Source organism: Aythya fuligula, chromosome 9, assembly GCF_009819795.1.
Source record: "Aythya fuligula isolate bAytFul2 chromosome 9, bAytFul2.pri, whole genome shotgun sequence".
NCBI lineage: Eukaryota > Metazoa > Chordata > Aves > Anseriformes > Anatidae > Aythya > Aythya fuligula.
In genome coordinates this window covers 15,560,477-15,586,788 of record NC_045567.1, presented here as the reverse complement: position 1 = coordinate 15,586,788, position 26,312 = coordinate 15,560,477, and the positions used below count along the sequence as shown (strand labels likewise).

Sequence of the window (26,312 nt, the reverse complement as noted above, 5' to 3'; positions counted from 1 at the left end):
GGCTTTGGTGCCCTGAGGAATCCCATGTGCTTGGGAAATGCTTGAAAACCCTTGGATAAAAGTCACTAGGAAAGAGGAGGGAGAGAGGGGAAAATCTTGTTACATTGTTGACTTATGGTCAACGTTGTCCTCGAAATGCTGTTTTGTCATCAATATTTCTTCATTAGGAATAATGATTTTTCCACATTTACTGCCAGCTGATTCAAAGCTGTCCAAAAGCAGAATGTGTCATGAATCTCTAAAATGCATTCGCTGGCGGACTCTAAACAGAGATGATTAGAAAAATAACACAGCGGAAATACTGGGTGTCTTGAGGCTGCCAGGGGAACTTTTAGTGAGATATTTTGTCCAATGTATTTACATATTTTAAAAATGTTCTTAGTACGCTTCTGTAAAAGCAGTATGCTGTATTTCTTTAGTTCTTTCTTGCATATTGTATCAGGGCTGCAGCGAGAACCAGGGAATACACTTAGCTGATCAAGGGAAATTGTGTAATTGATAGGCAGTGAGGATATGACCTTGTGGTATATTCCCACAGTACAGTTAGGTGGGAAACAGTTTTTTCCATCATGCAGGAGTTTCTGAGATATCAACATTTTTTTCCCCACATTTGAGCAAATGCAGAACATTCCTACTTTTATGCTTTTATCAGAAAATGATCCCCTATCTCCTCTCTATAAAGAACGCATGCTTTGAATTCATGAATTTAAGCCTTCTGTAGAGAGAAGGCTTGCACATTTTCTCTCTGCTCTCTTCACTCTTAGTATCTCTAGTTGCTGCCTGAATTATCTTTGTTAGGCACTATAAATCACATAGCAAGGGATGATCTGTGCCCCCAACAGCTTAGTGTCTAAGTAGGTATGACAGACAGATAATGCTGTAGCCTAAATAAGGTTAATGCAGCCCTTGGATGTACAAACAGGACCATCTCAAGCTAGCTGGATGGAGTTACATTACCTCTGGATTTGGCTCCAATGTGATTGCTATCGGAATATTATGCCATAAGCATTAGTATGGCATGTACGTATTCCACCATCCATCTTCAGTGGTAGATGCTTGCTTGATTGGCTCACATTCTTAATCTGACATTTAAAAGTGACTCATGTCCAAGATAAGGTTGGACACCCTGTACCTGATTCCTCATCTCCAGATCACACCCAGACTCTGGCCAAATCTTAAGAATCTTGCTGAATAACAGCTGAGATTAAGGCCTTTCCTATTCATCTTCACAGATAAAACCTGCATCCAAGCTCCAGTGACCTTGAATCTCTGCAACATCCTTTTCAAAAAATGCAGTTTCTCCCTGTTCATGCTCAACTGGCATGCAGCTGCAGAGATCACCGTATGGCTTGTCACTTAGACCAGATTTCCTCTGCCTCTTAATCATTCCTCTGGTTTCACTTCTGTGTTGTATCAAACAGAAGCTTCTCGTCTTTACTTGTGTGGCCTTTAATGACCTATTCCCACCCCTTTTTGCTCTCATAATCTCCAGAGGCATATCAGCTCATCCATCCCGTCTGCAGGTATCTATGTTCAATCTTCAGGCACTTACGTTTCCCTTTTGTGCTCTCTTTGTCCTTTCCTCAGAAGCATCCCATTAAACTTCCCTCAAACTCCCTCCAGATCCTCTTTCAAATTCTTTCTTAACCTTTTCCTTGGCTCGGCTGTCTAAAGGCTGCTTGTCAACAGTAAAACATTTAGAGTGCTGAGACCACAATTTTATTTGCTGACCAGTTCTGTCTGATTGTTTCTCTGTATTTCCTATCCATGCACAGTTATTATTGCTTGTAATAGGTTGTAAACTCCTGCAGCTGGGCCCTTATTTTTATTCTGTGCTTGTCTGATACCCAGCATGGTAGGGCTTTTCCACAATTTGATCACCCAGGACCTGTGGTAGTACAAGCAAAAAACAGGCAATAATAGTAATAAAATAAGAAAAAGTTAGAACATGGCATTGCGTGCAATTTGAGCCTCTCTACTCTCTTCCCCCTCGATTCAGATTTGCAATATTTCACCTTTTTTATACTACAAAGGACAGGAAATTTGGACGTTTCAGAATAAACTATAGGAGCTGACATTCCCTTTCAGCTGCTGAAGTGTTTCCCTGTGATCCACCGAGTAACGATGGCATTTCCAGCAGTTTTATTAGGGAAGCCTCTGTGGGCACCTCTATCTGTCCCCCCAAGGTAAGCCCAACACGTGGCAGCCTGGCTATGACGAAGGAAGGTCGCAGCCAAGGTTACGAACCTCTTTCATGCAAAAATAGAGGACTCCGGTCTCCCAGGCTTGCTGCCAACTTATCACCTTCTAGTTCTGCTGAAATGATCTTGAACCAGGGCCTAAAAAGGACTGGAGGGGCAGAAGAAGAATGTTGAAATGACAGATTTTCATCTTCGTGCAGTTTAGTACTAATTTTGTCCTTTGTCTTTAAGCTGCCTTTTAAGTGCTATTTGTCTCCGTGGGAAGCAAATGGGTCACGTTGTTCTGTGTTTCTACTGTAATACGCTGCCTGCTATTTTTCTCTTAGATTATTTGTGTAATCTTTTTTTGTGCAATCTGTTTGTTCTTGAGTCTTGCAAGCTTCGCCTTTGCTACTTCTTTCCCAATAAGCAGCGCAACTTGTTCTGTGTTCACTCATGGGCATTCTGCACACAACAGACTGGGTTATTTCAACCAGTGTGAAAATATTAAAATGGGGAACATGTGTGGGCACTTAATTGTGGTAAATCCAACCACAAATACCTTCGCCGTTGGTAATTGGCACACAGGAAAAGCAGACCTTTGTTTTGTTTTTATCAGACATAATGATAGATGCATTGTTTTTGGTGGGGTTTTTCTGGTTTTCTAAGGAAATGAGGCTTGAGCAATCGCACTGCCTGTGTGCATGTGCCTATCTGTTTGTCAGTTCCTCCCTCACCGACGACTCTGGAAACTGATAGCCATTTTCAGCCGAATCTGAGTAAGAGGCAGGAGGCAGGAGAAGTGACCTGGGTTCACAGGAGCCCCGTAAGTTCACAGATTGCACCAAAGCCCGCAGAAGGCTCAGGGCCTAACAGCTGCATCCCTGCACACCAGATCAGTCCCACATTTGCCCATGTGCCTTTGCATGGATCCAGACAGCCAACTGTAAGCTCCCAAATTTGAATATTTTGGCTGACTTGCTTTTACGCTTCGGGCGAGTGAGTCAGTCGGTGGTGTTGCTAGGCACAGAGCTTGTGTTTTGATTCTCACTGGAGTGGCCGTGTCTCATGAAAAACATGGTTTGCTCCAGGCCACAGCGTTACGATTTGCATATAAACTTCTGAAAAAGGAAGCTTTCTTTAAGCTTTCCTGTGCGAGCGTTTACAGTAGCATTTCTGTCTGTGTACATAATAGCAGGAGCTGGACTTCTCATAAATGTAGATGGATTAAGTCTGTTGCTGCCTGAATGGGAATCTTCTGTGGAAAAACCCAGAAAGAGGAAGGAAAGCCTAAGGAAATACCAACTTCAAGGGGAGAAGCTGGCTAAGATTTCTGTTGTGCTGTTCTTTGGTCTGTACCTGGCCACCAGCAGCGAAGCTGGGGAATGCCTCAGAGCCGTGGAGGAATGTAGCCTCAGGGCACCTTTCGGGGCAGAGAAGATGTCTTTATGCCCTTTGCTCAAAGAGAGGACAGAGCTACAAAGGCGCCGAGTGAGTTGCCAAGCATTTCAAGACTGCATATCTAAGTTAGGAAGCAAACCCAGATTTCCCGACATAAGAAGTGCAGCCAGAGGAACGCTCCACGTATAGAGAGTTTCTGCAGCAAACGGAGAGATGCCTTGGTCAAGGAGGAAGATAAATGGTGAAGTATGCAAGAGTGGCTAAATTATGAATGTGAGAAGAGGAGGAGGGGAAGAAAAGATTCCCACATGTTCTACTCAGATGTTAACAAAGAAAGCTGAGAAGTGTTTGCATAGACACTACATTATTCTGTGTCCAAATGCCTCATAAAAATAATACCGGATGATCACAGAATGGCACACCAGGGAAAATAAATTCTTCAGCGGAATATTCCCGCTGGAAAAACACTGTGTAAAGTAATACACTAATGGCTTTCAATTTCATGTTTTATATATAGAGATATTAACTGCTCCCCAGACGTCTCTTCATATTACAGCCCAGCTACATGAGCAGTTTGGAGAAGGCCCCGCAGCACACTCGGTCTTGTCCGCACGCAGGACCGAGCAGCGCTCTCCCCTTGTACATGCAACTCCTGTGCTACATACAGTAGGCTTCTCCTGCCTCTGCTCGTAGCACTACTGCTCCTGTGGTTCTCTCCAGTGGGATTTTCTTTCACTTGGTCCTAGTCCTCACGGTTTTTTCCATTCTTCCCCCATGCTCTGTAGCCTCCTCACCATGCTGGGCAGCCTGCATTCCTCCTCTGCTCGTAAAAAAGGAGCCCTCACAAGAAGCATTACAGTGGAGTGATTAAAGTCCAGCACTGTCGATCAGAACGTTAATAACAAATGCTAAAGAAGGTTAAACTTAAAAACAACATCTATTAATTCCTTTTTGGAGGGATTTCCAGGTTTCTCTTGGTTTATCTGGTAACTTTTCTCTCCACGTTGCTTAGACTTGGAGCTGTTAGAGTAGGAACCATCTGCCCAGTGTAGTGCCAACAACACTTATGCCATGGTAGCAAATCAGAATGATCTGGGTTCTTTTCCAAGCTCTCCTAATGCATCTCAAATGCGTATCTATATGATCTTGCCACATTCCTGAGGGATACAAAAGCAGCTTACATGCTTTGTTCACTGGGTGTAGCCTGCTGAAGGCTGGGGCAGGCAGGGAAGAAGGTGTGAGTGCAGGGACATGGGTGCTAGGAGCTGTCCCATGCAGGGGCAGCAGCCCTGCTGTCGGGGTGACAAGACGTGTCCGAGTCCTCTTAGGAAGTCTTGCAGTATTTGTTGGAAGAAGTCAATAAACAGAGAGCATGGTATGAGAGAACAATGATAATTGTTGGATTACCGAAATACATGTATTATTAGGTACATCTTGCTTGTATATGTTTTTATGAGTAATTCCATTTTGAGCTCAGTCTGTCTTCCTTCTCTCACTTCAGGTCTTGTTTTCCTTCCCCTCCTTCCCACCCTCAGTGACCACATTACTCCACGCACAGAGGAGGAAGCAGGATCCCACAACTGGGGACACCACAATTATTCTTCAGCTGGAGAATACTGGTTTGAGTGGGGTAAAGCCCCAGACCATAGATGCTCCGTTGCCTTTGATGGGGCTATCTTGTGCAGGGTGACTGAGGTTGCTATCCTAACTTCCCTCCATGGCCTTTTCTGTGAACCACTCTCAACACTGGCTGCTGGCCAAGGACTTCAAATCTGCCTGGGATATCACAGTTTAGAATGAATGGTTGCCTTTCAGCATATGAGCAAAAGTGCGAAGGTGTGCCTTTCACCCGCTCTTTTCCATAATCTCTGCACTACAGTCTTCTACAGGAAAATGTCTTTTCCCCATGAACTAAGAAATCCTCTTTCTCTAAAACCCGTCTTCACTTCTGCCCTGTAAGTTCTTCAGCACTGATGTAGAAAAGGAAGCAAGCCTTGTATGTTTGTGTGTGCAGATTTTTTTGTTATATATTTGTGTATTGCGTTAGGGATCTTTTTCAGAAACAGATAGAATTCTTAGAGCTTCTCTTAGAGTCCTTATTAGTAGCTTCTGATACACCTTCCTTGAATTATTGTAGGAATCAAGTATTCATAGATCAGTTTCTTTACTTTAAATAGACGTAGTGTCTGAATCCATATTAATCTTCAAGCACAAAAAAAGTAATTTTTCCATGTAGGAGATGGTTTTGCACTCTTTGTGATCACTCAGTCCTTAGCTACTACTTTTTATTATTTAAAATAGGAACTGTGTCAGCATCAGCACGTCAGCAAGAGCACAGATTGATAGTGCTATACTAGCAATATCATAAAAGTGAAGTCTTTTTGCTGGTATAATTGGCTCCATTGAGAGAATTGGTTTAAGCTGTACAAGCAAAAACTACTCTTTAAATGGTAACAATTGTGCTGCCACCAGGCAGCTTTATGGGGCTTCCTACCACAAAACCCCTTCATGCAGAGGCAAGGCTTTAGGCACAGGTTTATCCCATCTAGCTGAGGAGCTGAGGGTGACTATATAGCTGGGTAAGATGATAGCTGAATGGTTTGCATCTGGGGCTCAGATTCCTTAGGATAGTCACTGTTAGTAGTACCAGTAATAAAATGATTTTAGGATTTTCAGCACAGACATGCAGGAGCACCCTCTTTGCAGTTGAGGATGGGAGCTTGCACTGATTCATGTCCCTTCCTTCTGGTGACAGGCCGCTGTGCCCGCTGCGGGGAGAATGTTGTTGGGGAAGGCACTGGCTGCACGGCCATGGACCAGGTCTTCCATGTGGAGTGCTTCACCTGCATGATGTGCAACAACAAGCTGAGGGGACAGCCTTTCTACGCAGTGGAGAAGAAAGCCTACTGTGAACCCTGCTATATCGTAAGTACCTGTGCTTATTTACCCTTTGGTTTTTAATGTTTAGGCAATGGAAATGTTCATTTCCTTCTCTACAACGCTCTTGCATTATAGTTAAAGCCCCAGTTTGCAGGTAAATCTCATGGCAGTACTGTAAGCACCAATTTTCCATGGTCTTCAGAAGAACTCGGATTTCTTCAGCTTCCTAGGTTAACTTCAATTTCTGTTTTTATGAAGCACTGAAATGAAGTGGCCAAAGCAGGGGAAAGAGGTGGTTTTTGTGATTATTTCAGCTCTGTAAGGACTATGCAGCAATTTTTTCCTTTTTTAAGAGGTGGTGTTATTCTCAGAAGCTTTTTGCATTGAGAAACCTGATACCAAAACCCATACAGATGTTGATGCCCACTAAAATGAAAGATGGGACTCAAGATAGCACTAAAATTTCTAAAACTGCCTTTCATGTTGTTTAATATTAATGGAAGTCTCTCCACTAAACTTTTGGATTGGATATTTTTCTGAAGCTTATCTTATTTTAAAATTTCATTTTACGTTTCCAACAAGCTCTTAAATCAAACAATCAACATTTGCTCTGAGGAGCTGCACTTTTTAAGAGGCTCCTATAAAAGACAATTGGAACCAGTTGTATGGTTGCAAATTAAGGGAACATCACCGAACCTGAGGCCTTACCTTATTGTGACCTTAGCATACAATATGTTGGGATAATCCCTATAATTTAAAATGAGAAAAGCACCAGAAACATCAGAACATTACTAAAGCATTCATGGGTCTTCCTGTAAACCTCAAATTCAGAGTCCTTTTTATAAACCCTTGCTTTTTTTGCACATTGTTAAATTAACCTTATTTTAAACCAAGGCCTAGTTTAAGGTTGGTAACTGTAGCATCCAAGTTCTACCTGTTAACTTTGCAAGAAAAAGGTAAAATTTTGTGAAGGCCAATGTACCTCCGGTATGCTCTATAGCATCTTTTATTTCCATAGATATTTGTTTGGGTTTTTTTTAGGGGTGGGAAGGTGAGGCTTTTCCAGAATTAGACTGCACTTCTGAAAGCAGAAATTGCTTTTCTTGACATTTCTGGTATTTCAATAATTAAAGAAAGTAATAGGTATTTCTGTAAATGCTACCAATATTCCTTTATTCCTTCTGTTTCTGTGGAGTCTTTGCAGTGGGATTATTGCTGAAATATTGAATATAAAAAGGGAAGATTGTCTTATTTGCAGTGGCAGTGATAGATGGGCCATGGTAATTGACTTTCAAAAACTAAGTGATCTTTTTGATTGAAAAATACACCTCTTAAACATTTCCATTTTTTGTTTGCACTGAAATGATTGTATCATAAAAATAAAAGGTTAATTTTGTGGGAAGTTTGACCACGTGCAAAGCACTGCAGATTTCAGGAAGGTGCTTTCATAATGGGATGGGAGCAACTTCATACAACTGGAGTTAAACATTTCATTCACTTCAGGATGGAAATGACTTCATCTGCTTGCAGATTGATACTTTTCTTCTTTTTTAAATCAAGCACATATTCTTTGCCACTCATCTGCTTTAGTTTGGGAAAACATCTGCATTAGCCACTGTAGTAATGGTTTAAGATTATTTAATCCCATTACTTATACACTTCATTAGCCTGAGTGAATTGTTGGCAAGGGTTCAGTAAACTTCCTACATTGGGAGATAAAAGGATAAAAAAAGGAAAGGAAGAAGGATTCTGTTCCTCATTTTCTTTCAAATTTGTCTTCTATCTATTTAAGGGATAAAGGAATGATAATTGCCTGGTTGCATCTGCATTTGTATGTTCTGCAATACGGCTTTGCAGCTCTGAGTACAGAGGAATGAGTAAATGTTTAATAGCGTTCTCTTATATAATCAGAAGGGGCCTTTAAATGTTCATACAATCCACAAAAAATGGTTATGGACTCAACCCAAAACACTTTGGGATTGATGGATGCTGCTGCATATGAAGGGGAAGGGATTGTCCTGCTGATGGGTAGCTGGGCGGCTGGTACCATGAATGGAAATGGAAAAGCAGGATTCTGGCAATCTGATTCAGCAAAAATAAATACATAACCCAAGTAAACATTAAACTCAATAGCCTGTGTTGTGGTTTAACCTGGCAGGCAGCTTAGCACCACACAGCTGCTTGCTTGCTCCCCTGAGTTAGGTTGGGGGAGAGAATTAGAAAGTTAAGTGTGAGAACTCACGGGTTGAGATGAGGACAGTTTACTAGGTAAAGCAAAAGCCACACATACAAAGCAAAATTTACTTGCTGCTTCCCATCAGCAGGCAGGTGTTCAGCCACTTCTAGGAGATCAGGATTCATCACTTGTAATAGTTTCTTGGAAAGACAAATGCCATTGCTACAAACATGCCCCTCTTCCTCCTTCTTCCCCCAACTTTTATAGCTGAGCATGACACCACATGGCACGGGGCATCCCTCTGGTCAGTGTGGGTCCCCTTTCCTGGCTGTGTCCCCTCCCAGCTCCTGGTGCACCCCCAGCCTGCTGACTGGCAGGGTAGCACAAGAAGCAGGAAAGTCCTTGGCTCTGTGTGAGCGCTGCTCTGCAACAACTGAAACATTGCTGTGTTATCAACACTATTTCATCAAAACTCCAAAACAGCATCATTTGAGCCTCTATGAAGAACGTGAACTCCATCCCAGCCAAAAACCATGACAGCCTGGAAGAAGCAAGTGTAGGGAGTCTGTCTTGTTACCCTTCAGGAAGCTCAGGACTCTGCTGTGTGGAAGGTCAGATCTGCAAGGGGGTCTGTGCTCCTTAGCCCCAAAGGGTTTTGTCATGGAGCTGTCTGATTTTTCAAATGCAGTGTCTGCATTAGGTTCAGTGGGATGATGAGTGGGTACAGTAAGGGCCTGGGTAGGTTTGCAAGTTGCTCTTGCAAATGGAATAGGGGCCCTTAAATTGCTAGGGCATGGTCTGAATGAGTAGATGTGTGATGCAGTCATACTGAAGTTAACGAGAGTTAATCCCCTGCCTAAAATCTAGCCTGCACCTAAGGATTTTGCTGCATTGAAGACTCAAATTTGTTGTGGTGTTTTGTTTTGTTGTTTGTGTTTGTTTTTTTGTTTTTTTTGTTTTTTTTTTGAGCTTTTCCAAGTCCTATTATCAGAAGATAACTCGAACACATGAAGTTCTGTAGGGGAAATCAATGAGACTGAAGATCCCAGACCCAGGTTCCTGTGGGCCTGCATTCCCATGGAAGGTGGAGCCTGCCTGGCTGGCCCAAGGCTTCACAGCTCATCAGTGGCTGCAGCCAGCTCTGGGAACAGTGTTCTCAGCTGGTATCAATCTGAATAATTCAGTGATGCTTATTTACTGGTCTAATTCATGCTGATTTCCACCACACATCCCCACCTCTCTGTGTTCAAAACTCTTGGTCTGTTATGTAGGCCATTAGACCAAGCTGCTGCATTTACATTAAAGAAGGTCAACTCTAATATTTGCCTAGACCTGGTATACAAATTCATGAATTCTTGTTTTTCATAATTCCCTTGTGTGACTCATACACACAAAAACTTTGTGCAAAAACAAAAATACACTTTTTTTTTTCCACAATTAGAGTTGGCTAATCTTCTCAGTTTATGTGACTCTTAGTTGTGGTGGAGTAATTAAGATTACTGTGGAGAGTTGTATTTAATTAGTATTTAGTCAATACCAGGCTTAAATAGCCTGCAGAAGTGTTGTATTTTGCTTTTGTTTCTGATTTTATTAGTGACCCAGTTAAGATGAAGTTCCCCAAAAGTCTCTGAATTAACATCCAAGGAATCATTCACCTGTTTGAAAACATTTGCTAACAGAAATGTGAGTACCAGAGTTAATTTTTTCATCAAAAAAAAAAAAAATCCCCCCCACACCCAAAAGCCAGTCACTATCACTTCTGTATGAATGCAGTGAGTTCTGCTGCCAATGTTTGCTGGTTTTGCTCTGCATCCAAGGATTCTTTCATTATTAATGTTATTTCTAAAAGAGTACCAGTCTTCTCCATTAAGACACTTCTGCTCAACTAAAAGCAACTGTAAAAAAATAAAGCATTAATAGGAGGCAGATGTCTCCTAGTCCTTACGGCAGGCAAGTAATATCTGAAATATCACGATAGGGTTTCTAGTGTAACCAGCTCATTGCTGTACATGTGAAGAATGCTGTCTGCAATATGTTATCAGTATACTTCCCTCCTGTGTTACAGGGCAAGTTACTGACAAAAAACATTTGGTTTGCTTCCTCTGTAGTTGAAGAGATTTTAGCGCTGGGCTCGGTGCAAAGAAAAGGTTAAGAGTAATATCAGTAGAACTGTTGTTGTAAAAGATTGAAGAGCAAGATGTTAGAGCAGTGCCAGCTGTCTGCTTTCCAAATACAGTATTATTGTAAGGACTGAACACAAGGTTAACCAGACACACCAGTCTGGCAAGACTGATGCTGCTGTTTTGTGAATGGGGTGTTCTCTGATGTCCCAATGACTTTCTCCAGGACATGGAAATTTCCCTCTGTTCTTTATCCCCTTTCCTGGCAGTCCAGTGGCTGATGGTAGGAGATAAACTTTCTGTGGGGCTGAGGGCTGAGAGGTGCTGAGCACCTGCACTTAGCGCAGAAAGCTCTGGCAGATGCTCCTGGCCTCTGAGGACTTCTCCTGTCGTGTCTAAGTTAATGCAACCTACTGTGGGGCCCTGAGGGAAGTGCCTGTGGACACCCAGCGATGGAGGTTTCCAGGTGCTGCTGCACTCTACAAGATATGAGAATATAACCTTAAAACCTACCCCAGAGATTGCTTGCCAGGATTTTGCAGGGTGAGGTTTGTCTTTCCATAGTACCAGGAGGGCTTGAAAGAGGAAGAATTGTGCATGACTTCATGCCTTGATCGCCATTTCCCAGCTTAAAATGCAGGATTGTAGCATTCTTTCATCAGTTAAGTTTGTTTTTATTTGTGTGCACACAGACAAAAAAAAAAAAATCAAGGTTTCTACCTCTTCCTAGTTTCAAACTTTCTGGCCTGTTGAGGCTGTAGTGCAGTAGGAGAAGATAGGTCAGGCCATAAGGAGAAGAAATCTGGATATTTCATGAAACGGTACAACTAGAGCCACTGGTGCCGCAGAGCATCCTGCGGAAGCTTAAATTTGTTGATCATTAGGAAGTCTCAGTGTTAACTCAATTTGTGCTCATGGAAGTCTCTGGTAAAATGACGATCAGCTTTCATGTGTCTGGTATTGCTCGCACAAGAACATGGCTGTTCGAAACCTGCTCCAGAGAAGGCACCTCCAGCGCAACTAGCTGAACGTGAGGTTGATCCCTGCAGTAAAATTACATCTATTTTTAAAAATAATTCTGCAATTTGTAAGCAGAGATTACAGCACTAATTTAGCAACCATGTAACAATTTAAATTGGACCAGAAAAGAGAAACTATAATTTAAAGATTTTTTTTCATGATACAAGTTTTCTTCTTTTTAAAGTAAAAAGCCCTTTATTCTTGTTTTTGTCAAGCAACGTATTGAATTTGAGAGTAATTTATGGAAAGTGCTGCCAGCATGGTATTGCGAGTGCTCCACAATTTGAATTTAAACTGCTCAATGGGATCATTAAGACTATTATGCCTGCTTTCCAAAGAGTTTGAATTCAAAATGACAACTGGAACAAAAATATAAAATAAACTAAAGAGAAGTCACGCACTCTTTACGTGGTGGAATTTTTCTGCCCTCGAAATATTTCATTGAGATCAATGCTCTTCTTTAGTCTTCTCCTAAGAAAGAAAAAAGCTGGTGTTGCTCGTTTTAGTGCTGAGCTCCTGCCTGAGTCACCGGCAGCAGGGAGCTGAACCTGTGACCCTATAAGCATTGCTGCTGCGGTGCAGCCAGCTCCTGCCTCCTGGGTTTTGTGCCCTCAGTGGAGGAAGCCTGTGGGCATAGCAGACATAAAACGGGCCCAGAGTCTTGGCTTGCTTGCAGGCACATTCTGATCCTATCGATTATTAGCTTTAATAATTGTGCTAGTCTAGGCCCAACTGGTGATGTCTTGGGGGGTGGGGGAATCCTAGGGGGTAAAGATGACTGTCATTCCTCGTAAACTGATTATCACTGTAAATCTGAAAATGAATAAATCCATAACTTTACCAGCTCTTTCTGTTAGTTTCAACTCAACTCATTTGATATATTTAAGAAAGCACAGGTGGAAGCTGAGGGAGGGGAGTGGGGCATAGGCTCAGTACTGCTGCTTTGGTAAATGGTCTCTTGCAATCAGAGCATAAAATAGGGGAGGACAGGGTGCTGTTACAGAAGTTACACCTGGAGCTTTCAGGAGTTCAAGACTAGGAGGTTTAAAAAAAAAAAAAAAAGCCTGAGAGAATGTCAGTGAGGCAGCTTCTATCAAAACTGGGGCAGATGCTGATCTTAGCTGACCCATGTGAAGTGTGAATCTTTTTTTTTTTTTTTTTTTTTTCCATTGGGCTATTAGCTGTTACAAGAGTTGGGTCATGCCTCTTGTTTTGTCTCTAATCAGAAGGAAAAGGTTCCTTTTTGAGGGAGAAGGCAGAGTTTTTTTCGTAACCTCCTTTCTAAACCAGAATTATAAAGGAAGGGGAGAAAGCATACCTTGAGGTGATGAGGTATGCTGTATAGCAGCTCCTCGGAGGGGCATATCAAAGAGGACAGGGCCAATTCATCTCACTGCCCAGCAAGGACAGCACAAGGAAGTCTACGAACTGAGGCTGTAAAAGAAAAATCTCCTAGTAATCTTGGAAGATATTGAAGCATCAGCCCTAAAAAGAATTGCAGTGGGCTCACCTTGGTGGAGGATTCTCTGAGCTAGACCCGATACCTGTCTGCTGAGGGTGGCTTAGAGACAATAACATTATTCTTTTCTCAGCACAGCAGGATCTGCTTGGCTAACCATTCTGAATCACTGGATGGGATTAAAGGTGTTGTGCACCCTATTTTCAACCTACTGTTGCTGTTTCCCTTCATGTTGTTGACTGTTGCAAATGCAGCTGAGTGACATTGAAACAGATAGCGAGAGGATCAGGCCCCACCTTGGTATAATTGACTTTCCAGAAAGTTGGGTGGAGTGTTGCTTAAGAGAGAGCCCAGCTGTGGACTGCAGAGCTAAATAGCGTGATGGTACCAGTGTTATAAGGGGAATACTTCTGGAAAAGTCATCACAGTGCTGGATAGCATCTTAAGAGGTAGAGCGATGTTGTAAGATTGGCCATGAAGCAGGGCTGATTAACTAGGTGGGAGATGTCTTGGTGGGCCAAAATGTTGCTATGGATGGATTATATCCCACTCCTCTCCGTGGTTTATCTTCATGAATATGTCCTTTATCAAGTGAAGGCTCCTCCTTTACACTGGGGTTTGCTTGGGGCGTCTGTGATTTCTTAGTAGAATTCATATTTTTTCCTCCTGTGTGTACTGGCATCTCCAGAATCTTCAGTTGTCTTCCTGTCTCTGCCTTGAGCTCTTCTAATTAGGGACGTTTATCATATTTGATTATGTAAAGAAAGCATTGCTTTGACATGTGTAATCTAGAAAAATTATACCATGGGAACTTTGTGGAGGGAGTTCTTAGCATATCTGAATGAAGATGACATTGTGAAGGACCAGCTGCTGCCACTCAGTGAATTTCTCACCTCACAGGGTGAACTCCACTGGCTAATTGTGTATTCTTAGGAAGATAATAGTCTCCCTTTCTGTAGAGCCATTATGGCTCCTGGCTATACATCTGCTTACGGATCATACTGCAGCAGTGGGGACAGTGAATTCATTTAGCAATGACTTCAAGCTGTGTGTTGAGATCTCACTTTAGAAGGTAGTCCAACTCTTGCATATGCCTTCTAGAGCTAGCAGAAACAGCTTATAAGTCAAGAAGAAAGTCTTGCGCACAGCATTAGTAGGAGAATCTTCATTTGCAATCAAGTATGGATGAATATTAGATGTCAGTCCTGCAGCATTCACCTCTGCTTTACTTTCAGCTGTAATTTTCTGCCTTCTCAGCATGTTCTTTGCTGCTTTTATCCTTTTTGCTACCTGAGTAGCATCTAGAGATCCATCTCTAATAAACTACCCTTATGATGAGCCAGTGGATGACAGGCAGTGGCCTCCACCTCAATACAAACCTCCTGGTAAACAGCAGCAGGTAGGTGGAAAGGGCGGTGGCACTGTCAGCTTATTGCAAGCAGACAGCTGTCCCCAAGAAGATTAAATGCAGCTTGTTTAGAAAGGGCATGAATATTGCTGGAAGCCTTCAAGGACAGGCGGTGCAGGCATTTCTAAAGAATGGTTTAGATCTAGTTGATCTAGGTACGGGTAGATCCAGGAGTCATCTCCTAGCTCTGGTTCCTCCACTTCTGAGCTCAAGCAACTTGTCCAGGACCACAGGCACAGCCTGCAGTGTGCAGCGTGGGCCTTCCATGTCCCAACACGCTGCCTAGCTGCAGTTAAGCCTGCAGAGATATTCAAGTGAAGGGGGTATCTTTCTTTTCTTCCCCTCCTCAAACCACTGCACTCTGGGGACTTGGGCAATGGTATAAGGTGAATGTGAAGAGCAGCTGGAAGCTGAGTGAGGGCTCTCAAAAAACCCAGGAGGGTGGGAGGTACCGTGACAGTATTCCCTTCTGTGAGTTTTACTGCTTGCTTATAATCCCATGTAGTTTATTTGTCCCTTCAAACCACTGAAGGCAGTTATTTTGAAGGGCTGTGGTTTGTTTGGAATAGGTCCTGTAATTTAGGTGTGCATTTCCATCAGATCCATGTATTACTGAATTTGCTCTGTCCTGCTCAACACAGTAACGTCAAAATGCCAGTGTCCACAGATAAGTCAGAATTAGCACAAGAAAACAGAGGGTTAATACAGTTAGCAAACCTTTTGGTTATTTTGCACCGTTGCTCTTATGCTTGTGGAGCTGCTGGTAAAGCACAGGCCTTGCAGCCAGGCTGTGATAGCTGCCAGTAATAGAGCTGACTCTGTCCTGGGCTGTGTGTGGATTTAGCAGGTATGATTTACCCATAGCAGCCTTTCGGAAAACAGAAAGCCTTGTCTCGCTCACTCCTATTCAAGATGTCCTCTCGCTTTGGTCCAGACAGCAATTTGCAAGCCCGACTGCCAGGGAGGCGAGCGGGCGTTTGCAGCTTGCCACTTCAACCCGTCTCCGTGGTGAAGCCACACTCCGAGGAATTTGCTCTGGCAGAAGCTCAGTCTGCGAGTCGATCCTCCCTCTAGCGTCCTGCCTCTGTTTCTTCACTCCAGGACATCAGCTTGCCTGCGTGCAATGTTTGTTTGCAGTAGAGGAAACTGTTTAACTTGCCATCGCGCACACTCAAAAACCCCAATGGGCTCGGTAGATTTCTGGTTAGAAAAACAAATTCATGCCAGTTTAGGGAAAGCACAACAAGCAGGAATGATGACAGGAGAGAAAGTTTATTGATTCTAAGAGTATCATGAGTGTTTGGTGCTTATAGAGGGTAAAAGCAAATTGCAAGTGTTTTCTCTCACAGCTGCACTGATTACAAAGGTGTGGGCCAAGTACAATATTAACAGAAAAGGTAAATCATTCGCTGGGGTATTTTGGGCAGAAGGAAGACCAGATTATAGCTGGAATCTGGTACTGCTCAGCTTTTGCATTCAATGGGGACAAGTGATGACTGTGCTGGTTGGTGGCAGCTCTCACAGCAGCAGAGCACACGTTGGTTAATGCAGCCAACGATTCCCATGGTCCATGTGTCTGCACCCATCATTTGGGGACCGTTTGTTCATCATTTGGGAACCATCCGTGTGTGTCAGGGCGACAGTGGCACTGGTGGGCATATCAGCAAGCCTGCTGTGCTGCAGGGAGAGCTGGCAAGGCCCCTGGATGGTTTAAAATGTGTGATGAGATCTGCACAGTGTTGCCCCTGCTTTCCCTGCCTGTTTCCTGACAAATATTTGACACAGAAGCACCACATGGGTTTTTCACAGCAACCTGATGCTGTAACCCTCTGAGCAGCTTCACTGCCCGGCTCTCTGAGACAGTGCATTAAGTGTGGGGACTTGGAAACTGGTGACAAATGTTATGTACCATGCCCAGCTCATCCAAGGCCTCCCTGTCATCAAAAACTGAGCTTTGTGACCTGTTCTTGTTCTGTAGAACAGGACCCTTCAGTAACATGCTTGTTTTTAGAACAGCAATCAAGTATAAAGCAGGAATTTGACAGGCTTCTTCAGGCACTATAGGAATGGACTGCTGCAAATGCTGGGGACTGCAAAAGATCTTTGTATTGTGTTGATTGTTTTGGTTTTCATTTTCTTGCTGCAGTTAATCTGCTAACATTTGATAGTCCAATGCTGTTGCTCATTGTATTTACATCCGTGCTTCTGGACTCTAATACTGCTTCATGGCACTTAGGTTGTTGTACAACTCTGACGTTACCTGGTGCTCTCCATACAGGTCCTTTTCAAACTACTCCAAAATTCTGAACAAGTAATGGTTACGGTGCCCAAAACTGAAAAGCTGCTACTGACCTGGGTAGTTTCCCGTACTTGTGAAGGGAAATACAGCAAGTGGGGGAAAAAAAAATAACATCTGGAAGTTAATTTACATTTCAACACTGATTATTATCAGGAATTGAGATTAAGTATGAATATTCCATTAGCTCTTGACAATGTAGTTTTTTGTTTAAGGACATGTTTGAACCAATACACCATCTTGGCGCTCCACCAACAGAGGTATCTGTGTAAATGCAATCTGTGCATAAGCCAGACAACACTTTTAAAAATTTATTTAATATTTCCTACAGCAAGCCATCTGTGACTGGTCATATTTTAGGAAGCAAGCGAACATCATAGCAACGTTCCTCCCTCTATTTGAGTAACTTTTAGACTTTTTAAATTAAATGTGCTGCCAAATATTTATGTTCTGTTGTGAAAAGAAAAATATTTGTTTGACATCTTAGTCTCCCTGGCAATTTGCAGTTGGTTGCTCTTCTTTGGAGCCACTCTTCTTTTTTTTTTTTCCCTTGTGGGTAGAGTAGGGTAAAAGAAGGATGCGCATCAGGTTTGGACATCCCTGAGGTTGTCTTCTGGGCTCACTCCTCAGCATTTCGTAAGGCTTTAGTACGTGGTGTGGCTTTGTGGAGAGTTAAAGAGGGGTTGAGCCCTGGGTCCTTGCATGGAGGCTGTGGTGTGGGATGGGTGGGTTGGGGGCCAGGCTGTGCCCCTGGTGGGTGTAGAGGGCAGTGGAAGAGCCACCGTGGTACTGCTGCCAGCAGCAAAAGGCTCCGGATTTCCTAGGAAAGCCAAACGGGTGGGAGGTGTTTTGCAGCACACCTCCCACAGGCACTGCAGCCATCACCAAGGCAACCGAGTTGCCAGAATTGAGGGAAAAACCAGTGATGGCCTAAGTCACGGCTGGCAAATACTGCTGAGTCTAAACCACTCTGATGGGACTGAGCCCTGCTCTAAGTAATACGTGCCTTGCTTTGGCTGAGGATTTTCACAGGAGGCTTTTATTTTATCCTGTTCCACAGATTTACGGCTGGTGTAAATTTAATCGCCTACGGTAGTGAAACGCATTTGCTCAAGGGCTCGGAAATCAGTGTGATCCTTTTATTGCACAAAGGTGTTAACTAAAATACCTGAGGTAGTCCTCAAACAGTTAATTCCATTTTGGAAAGGCTGAAATGTGCTGAAGGGTCCCTAGTGGCATAGCACTGATTTCTGCTCAGTACTCGTTTGGAACGGTCCATATAACTGACCTGTGCTTACCACCCGGGGACTGCCGCAACCCGCAGAAGTCCAGGTGAACTGCCAGCACGTAACCTGTCTATGTGTCTGTCGCTTCTAGGATCAAAGCCATACGTAGAATAATACATGTATTCTTCCTTATATGCTGAAAAGAGGTTCTTGCAGCATAGAGGAGGAAGAGAAAGCTGTCTAGATTTGTTCTTTTACCTCTGACAGGTTTACTCTCACTGTGGCATGGCAATAAGATTAAAGTTTTATAGTAATATTACCTCCATCCAGACCAGGGAGAAAAAGCAGAATTTCTCTTCTCTGCCACTTGGATTTTGATCTCTTTTATAGAGCTGCTGCATCTGTTAATAAAATCCTTAATTCATTCTGAACATTTTATTGTCCCTTCAGATAAAAGTTTAATCAGATAGAATTATTGCCCTTCTAATATTCCCTTAACCTTTGCGTTTTAGACTTGCACCGTATCAGTTAAATTTTAAAATCACTTTTTTATGGACTTGAATGCCCCATCTCTGTTTTAGAGGGTACTTCTGCACAGAAATGCCATAGTCTATCTTAAGGTCATGTGAAAACTTAAAAGGCTCTAATGTGAGCTCTGCTCGCTTTCTGCTGAAGTGTCTTGCATGCCCTATTAATTACTTTAATGGTGACATGCTGGTTTAAGGGAGTTCTTTATTAATACCACTAAATCTTCTTTTATTGTTGTTTAAACACTTTTTCTTTCCTTTATGTAGATGTATTTAATCCTTTCTGTCTTTAAAATGAATGAGCGCATAACTCCACATGAAGCGTTTGACACTTCCATTTTGCATTCTCAGGAGGGGGCAGAGGAGCATTGCACTCCCTTGCCTGCAGCATCCGCATCCCAGCAGAGATGGAGAAGTGCACATCTGTATTTGTGTCCATGATCATATGTTAGATTGTTGTGATGGAAACGACTTCTAAAATCTGATTTGCATTTCTGGAAGTAATATGCAGTGAATTTGCTTCTGCCCTTCCAGGGTGTTGAAATCCTCGAGGTCTGTGTGGCTTGCTTGTTGAGAAGTGTAGAAGCCCAAGTTCAAGAGAAGATTTGATTGTTTGAGCCATTTCCTAGCAAAGAGAAGAACACAGCAATTTGCTTTTCTCAGTCAAAACTCTAACTAGTATTATGCTGGTAGTTCATTTTAAGTTTAAAACCATAAGGCATTCACTATACCAGTTAAAGTAGCTTAGCCCTTCTACCAAACTAGTCATCTGACAAAGCCCTGGCATCCATGTCTGCAATTCTGTTCTCTCTTCTGCAAAATCAAAACATTTTGCCCTGTATTAGCTGTGGATTTTCTTGGTCTGGGGAAGGGAAACAAGGTATGAGAAAGCAGTTATCTTTGGGACTCGGAGAAGCATTTCTTCAAAGCACATCAGTGACTGAAGAACTTGCTGCTTTTTGGTCTCCTAACTTGCTCTTGACAAGGAGACTTGAACTCTTGGCAACTAAGTCATCTGGTGCTTCTTTCACTTTTGAAAGTGTTTTCTCCAGCAGCCATTGATGGTCTTGTAATGGGACTTTCCTGCATTTGATAGCCATTAATAGCCTTCCCTGGTCTTCAAGAAAATTATAGTAGATTCTTGGAAAAAAATTTGAAAAGGTTTCACCAACAGCAGCTAGTTTTGTGTGTGGTTTTGTTGTTGTTTTTTTCTTGCAGTTTTTTTGTGAGGGGATAGTATTTGGGGGCTGGTTTTTTGTTGTTGTTTAGTGCAGGCAAAGTATGGAAACTTGTGTTATGCTCTGGGTCAGGAAGTCTCTAGACTTCTCCCAGATGACTTCTGTTTCCTAAACCATCTGTGCCCACTTGAGTAGTAGAGCTTTTGTGCAACCTTACACAGCTAATGCATACTTGTACATACACACAGACTGGCACAGGACTGAAGCCTGAATCCATCTGTAATGACTTGTTATCTGCCTGGATCAGGTCTGTCTTTCTTCTGTGGACTTCTCTCAGGTTTGTCCCAATGACTCTGCAGTTATCAGTAGCACACTTTGCTGTTGGGTGGCCAAGGCCTTTTGATCAGAATTGCTATTGTAATTTCAGAAACAGGCAGTAAACTCATACACTTGCACAATACTAAATAATACTTTTTGGATTTTCAGTGTTTGCTAAATGGCACCTTTTTTTTTTTTTAAGACTAAGTAGCTAATTAAATGGCAAGGCTAAGTGCTGTTTGGTGGGGCACTGGTGTAGAGTCACCCTAGGTTAGGCAAAGGAACTGTTCCTACAAAGCAAAGTAGTCTAAGCCATGGGCCTGCTCCCACCGATCCTGATGTGAATGTGTTCTGTTAGAATAGGAGCTGAATCAGATTTGTTACCCAAGACAATGTGGCTAATGACGCTGTAAGAAGCACAGACTCCTATCTCATAAAGTGCCCCTCTTGTGAGGATTCTAGACTGACTCCATTAACATTTTTCAATTTCTGTTCTTTAAAGCCAAAGATAAGTAAGGAGGATTCAAGTGATTTTCAATGGAAATTCCCTAAAATTAACTGAAGAAGCTTAAAAGATGCATTTTTCTCTTTTAGTTTGTGTTTACTTCCATTTTCCCTTGTGGATACCTTGTTTATTTTTTAAATAAATAATCATTTTAAAGCAGCGTAAATAAATTGCAAAATGTGCTCCAATGGGGTGGATAAATATATTCCATCTGCTGGGGAGTGATTATTAAATAATTCACAAGTGGCAAACCCAGGAGTGGTTATCCATTTTCCCCTCATTCATGGGTAATTTTTTTACATCCCGTAGGAGCTAATTATGTTTTCTTTGTACATAATGTTTAATAATTTTTAAAAATCTGGCACTAACCCCTCCATCTCCAGATTATTCAGTTTTTCCAAAATATTTGTGCATGTGTATGCACGTAGGTGTTGGCAGAAGATGTTTGTTACCTTTCTTTCTTCCTTTTTTTTTGTGTTGAGAAGGTGAGCATTGATGTCTGAAATGAGACAGGGAACTGAGAAGCAAGTTTCCTTGCGTTGAAGGAGTTTGCTTCTGCACAGATGTGCATGGGACCCATCCCAGCTCTGTCCCTTGCGTTGGGGGTCAGTGTGACCTCAGGTCTGACAGCAACGTTTGGCTTGTACTTCCCCCTCCCATTGCTTCCTATTCATATGTCTATAACAAGCTGTAGGGCATGCATGCGAAGGACCCTGTTGTCTTTTCCTCATTGTTAGGAAGAGCTTGGTTATCTTTTGAAGCTCCAAGAGTGAGCTTAGCAAACCCAGCTTGTGCATAAGCAGTGAGTGATTACCAGAAAAATGCTTGAGCCAAATCACACCCGTGGAAAAATTGTCACCGGTATATGAATTGGTGGGCTTGGAGCTGAGCTGTTTTGCTCAGGTCAGACTCATTCTGGTAGCTAGTAAGCCCAGAGGCTTCACGTAAGAGCTTCGAGCAGGCAGGGAGGGTGGCTGGAGTGAGGATTGGATGAGGCTGGCACGTAGCAGGAGGTTGCAGAGTCAGCAGCTGGCACCTCCAGAGCTGTATCCCGTTTCAGCAAGGTTCATGTTCCCGTAATTGCGCCTGCGTCACGGGGCAGGAGGCAGGGGACCACCATCCTGTCCTGGTGCTGGTGCCCAAGGTCCTGTGGTTGCAGCTGGGCTGTACCCCAGGCTGGAGGCAGATGTTTGCAGTTAGAGGACAATCGCTATCTTGGTGCTAAAATGTGCAATTAGCCACAGGAAATTCTTTCCTCAGCTGATGAAGACAGGAAGGTAAAAGTGTCTCTTAAAGCTTTCACTGTTTTTCTAGGGAGTTGAGTAAATCTGGCTGCCCTCACGGTGGGGAACAGCAGTACAGCTTCCAAGCAGGTAATGCTCTCTGCTGCTCTCTTGCAACATGGCCAAGTGTCCGTGCTGTCAGCCAGGGAGGAACAAAACCCTCTCACTGAAAGGCAGAGCGATGTTTTCTTTTTCTCCCCCCCTTTTTCACATTCCCTGTAGGCATACGCGGACTCTGGGTTTCAGAGGCAGCTGTGTTCTGTGTGGAGCAGCAGCAAACAGCTTTTCCCTGGGAGAAAGAACAGACCCCAACAATTTGGTTTTGGCTAAGATTTCCAAATGATTCTTGACCTGGGAACTCCTCCTTTTGTTACTTTGCTAATCCCCTGTCTTAACTGGGAAATAGTCTTTGGAAAGAAATATAGTCTGGGTGTGAATTATCAGGACCTTGAACATTTTGTTTGTTTTTGAAGAAAGGCTCTTTCCTTCCCAAGGCGCTTCCCAAGTTCATATTCTATACAGCTCCATCATAGTCAAAAGTGGTCAGAGCAGCATTTCCCATGACTGCTGTCTGTGTAGAGCATGAGCTTTCTGCCCTGTGCATAGTAATGAAATGCTGCAACTGCTGAGGGTGGTTCTGACTCCGGGCTCCCTTCCCCATCTCATTTCCTGCTCCAAATGGTCACTAAATTTCACTCCTGGCAATGATGCTCCAGGATGGAAGAGCACAGCAAAGCCAATATCCAGGTGACAGAATTGTGGCAAGAGAACAAACTAAATGTGAAGTCCTGGAGCAAATGAACAGTGTGTTCAGCACTGTGCTCTGCAGATGTAGGAAAGAGGAGAGGCTGGGACGATGAGCTGAGGTGTGTCAGCTGGGATGCCAGTTGCAGGAAAGGTGGTGTGAACACAGGGTTTGCTGGGCTGCTTTGACTTAAAGGAACTGGAAAAGAAAGCTGAGGACTGGAAGGGTGTTTGAAGGATATGGCTGGAGTTGGGAAGTAAAAACTACTGCCATGCTGGCTCTTCTGTGCCCGAGGCTCATTACATCAGCAGTTCTCCAGTCATACCAGGCAGGAGACACCTGCATTCTGCTTGCAGACCTGGGCTGCTGGCACTTCCATTTAATCCTGCGTTCCTCTGTGTCCTTGATTTTAACTAGGGCTGAGCATCGTCCCTTGAAAGCAGCAGGGAGAGAGCAAGCGCTCAGTTCTCTAGAAAGCTGAGCCCAGAAGGTAGAGGTTTCTCTGATGCTCTTTCTTCTCACCCACACGTGCTGCTTCTCTCCCTGGATCTTGCTGTCTTCGGGTCACTGCTCCCTCTTCTCCTATGAATTTTCTGCCTATTCCGGTGATCCCATTGCTGCTTTTGCCCCCTGTCAAGTACTTGGTGAGAGAAGTGATTGATTCCCATGGCAAGTTAAGTCGTAAGGCAGAGCTGGGAAGATGGCTGTGGCTCCCTGGCCTTGTCCCACACATCCTCCAGCTGCTTCACGCTGCCTCTTTGCCATGGCAGTGCTGACAGCACCTCTGCCAAAATGCACACCGAAGGCACTGCACCGGAGACTCCTGCAGCAGCACAAACATCCTCGGTACTGACACAGAGCCCGTCCACCGGGCTGCGATGTGGTGCGGCGTGTATTACAGTGTGCTGTTAAGAAAACTGCAGTTGCCAAATGTTTCTGTTTTTATATAAAGCTATTCCACCAAGGCTGTTATCTCATTTTTCTCTGGTGCTGAGAAAAGTGGTTGAATCAGACGAGAGACCTTGTGGGTGGAATACATTATGTCCAAAAATCAATCATAAGGTAAGGTAGGAATAGAATTGAGTTTATTTACAGTCCGTTGACTTTTATAGTTAGCACCATTTATTAGAGAAGATGAAGAAGAAGAAGAAAATTAAGCAGAGGGCAGGGAAATGTTTCTTTGTGATATTTTTGTGCTTGGCAATGAAAAGAGATGTGTGTACGAGCTGACAATTTATCTTCTGCCCTGAAGAGAAATGACTTGTTCTCAAATGGGCATGAAATGAAATAGTGCAGAACACGATAGGAACTTTTCTGCGTAAATGGGTCAATTTCCTGTCATTCTCTCGATAATTGTATGTAGAGCACACTACGCTCCAAACACTGGCAAATGTGAATCTTTTTTTTTTTTCCTCCTGTTATTTTACTCCTCTTGTAAATGGGTGGAAAACATATTCCAGTGCTGGCACTATTATAATCAGCTTTTGCCGGTGGCTAATAGCAGTCCATTTTCGGTGAATGCTTATTACCTCCAAGCAGTCCAAGACACTACATAATAACCCAGTACTGTGTAGATTGGTACCGCTAGGAACAAGATGTAGTTATAGGGACTCTATTGCAAATGCCCCATCACAGCAGGAAATTCACTCATCCCTTTATCTTCTCTTTCCTAATTGCAAAATAAGCCGTGCTGTAGCTGGGGAAGGAACCTTGTTTGCTTTCTGAAACTTTTTCCAGTGTGGTTGGGGGGGGTTCTGCCTTGCTGTTAGCAGATTTTTGCATTTTCATCCACTGCCAGGAGGTCTGGCTGTTACCAAGGAGGGCATGGATTCAGGGCAGATTCAGGGAGGGCTGAGCTGATGATTTTACTTTGGCTGTCATTAATTAAAAATAACAGAAGTGCTGTAACAGGTGTTCAGTGGGTGATGATTATGGCCCCTGTGGCAGCTTGGGTAAATCACACTGGTAAAGGTTCGTATGGTGACAGAGCCTCGTGAGTACCGTTGAACCTCAATCTGAGGAAGCCCTTAGGAAAAGATGGCAAATGTTTTATAGGGTTGGCCCCAAGGGCCTGGATTCTGGCTGTGGGAGCATCTGGATAAATCCCAAACATTTGATTTCAATAACCTTCCTCCCTCTTAACTCCAAGCTAAACAAGATCTAGACTTATCTAGCCCATCTCATCATGCAGGGCATTATGCTCCTATTTGGAGGTTAGAGGAAGGATAAACACAATCCTGGTTTGAGGACTGCAGATACCTGAGCTGTGACCGCATCACTTGATGGGGCAACACAGCCAGTGTTGATCAAAGTGAAGACTGAAACCTCTCCAGTCACTCAGGGACACGTACTTAAAATTGCAAAAGAAATAGATTTCAACTGAAGTTGGTTGGGAATGGATGCTTTCACCCCGCTTACCCCCTTCCCGCAAAAGGGAAAATCACATGTTTTGAAGGATGGAATCTCAAAGCTTGGAAATAAAACCCCAAGAACAGAGTTTTTTTTCTTTTCTCCCCACGCTTCTCAGAAGAATGTCAGGATCAGATATTTCCCATGGAAATTTCCATTTGGAATGGGAAGTTCAGGGCATTTCTGAAGCTATAATCAAAATATTTTCACCAGCCCTAACTACGTCCCATTAGGGTCAGCATCAACTTTGTTCTTTGGACGTGGAGCAGGTTTCACTCCAATACAGATTGGACTGGGTCACAGCTTTGAAGAAAAAAATAAAACAAATGAAACTTCAAGATAAAACTAATGGCTTTTTAGGTTTATAAGCCCCGAATTTCTGTACCACCCTCCCCACACATGCACACTGGGACAGGAAAATGAAAGTTTCTAGTAGGTGTCCATAAGATCAGACAGGCCTATTTGTCTTTTACGTATACTCTTGATGCAAATGAACTGGAAATAAGGATACCCACAGGACAGATCTTCAGTAACTTCTGCCTGCTATCAGGAGAGGAATTCATGTAGCAAACCCACTCTGTGAATCAGCAGTTGCTGAAGTATGCTTATGATGGCTTTATGCAGTCGGCACTGCTTGACTTATGTGCACGGCTCCTGACTCCATGTGAGCCATGAGGAACTGGAAGCAAATGATCTCTGACCTCCAGCAGGAAGCAGAGCGAAGTCTGTTCTGTTTATTCCACCTGTTTTTGGAAACTTGCAGCCCTGAAGGACTGGTACAGAAATCTGTTATGCTTAGGAACTCAGTTTGGAGGGGGGGGGATAGGATCGGCCCACTGTAAAAGCCACCAGGGGAATTGGGTCAGAATTCGGCTATGCTGCTGCTTTGACCAGAGAATAAGATCTAGTGACTCTTACTTGGAGCGAAATGAAAAGATCAAGGGCTGAATTAGTCATTTTCCCCATGTTACATAACAATATTTTAGCAAACATTCTTCTCCCTGAACGTTTAAATGCATTGCTTGAATAATCACTGAAGACAATGTGGTAATAATATATTCCTTATGTGTTGGAGGCAAAGCATTTCTTCTGGTTTTACTTTTATAAAATGTATTAAACAACTTATTTTTTGTTGTTGTTTACATGCAGGGAGTTGGGGGGGGGGGGTGGTGCTTTGTTTT

General features: G+C 43.2%; 1 protein-coding gene across 1 annotated transcript in view; it reads left to right on the top strand.

Annotated features, from left to right (window-relative positions):
- The window catches only part of LPP (LIM domain containing preferred translocation partner in lipoma), a 222,415-nt gene that overhangs the window by 170,434 nt on the left and 25,669 nt on the right, over positions 1 to 26,312 (top strand). Inside the window, exon 7 of the mRNA XM_032193775.1 lies at positions 6,337 to 6,506. Coding sequence (XP_032049666.1) covers positions 6,337 to 6,506 — 170 coding nt within the window. The remainder of the gene's footprint in view (positions 1 to 6,336; positions 6,507 to 26,312) is intronic.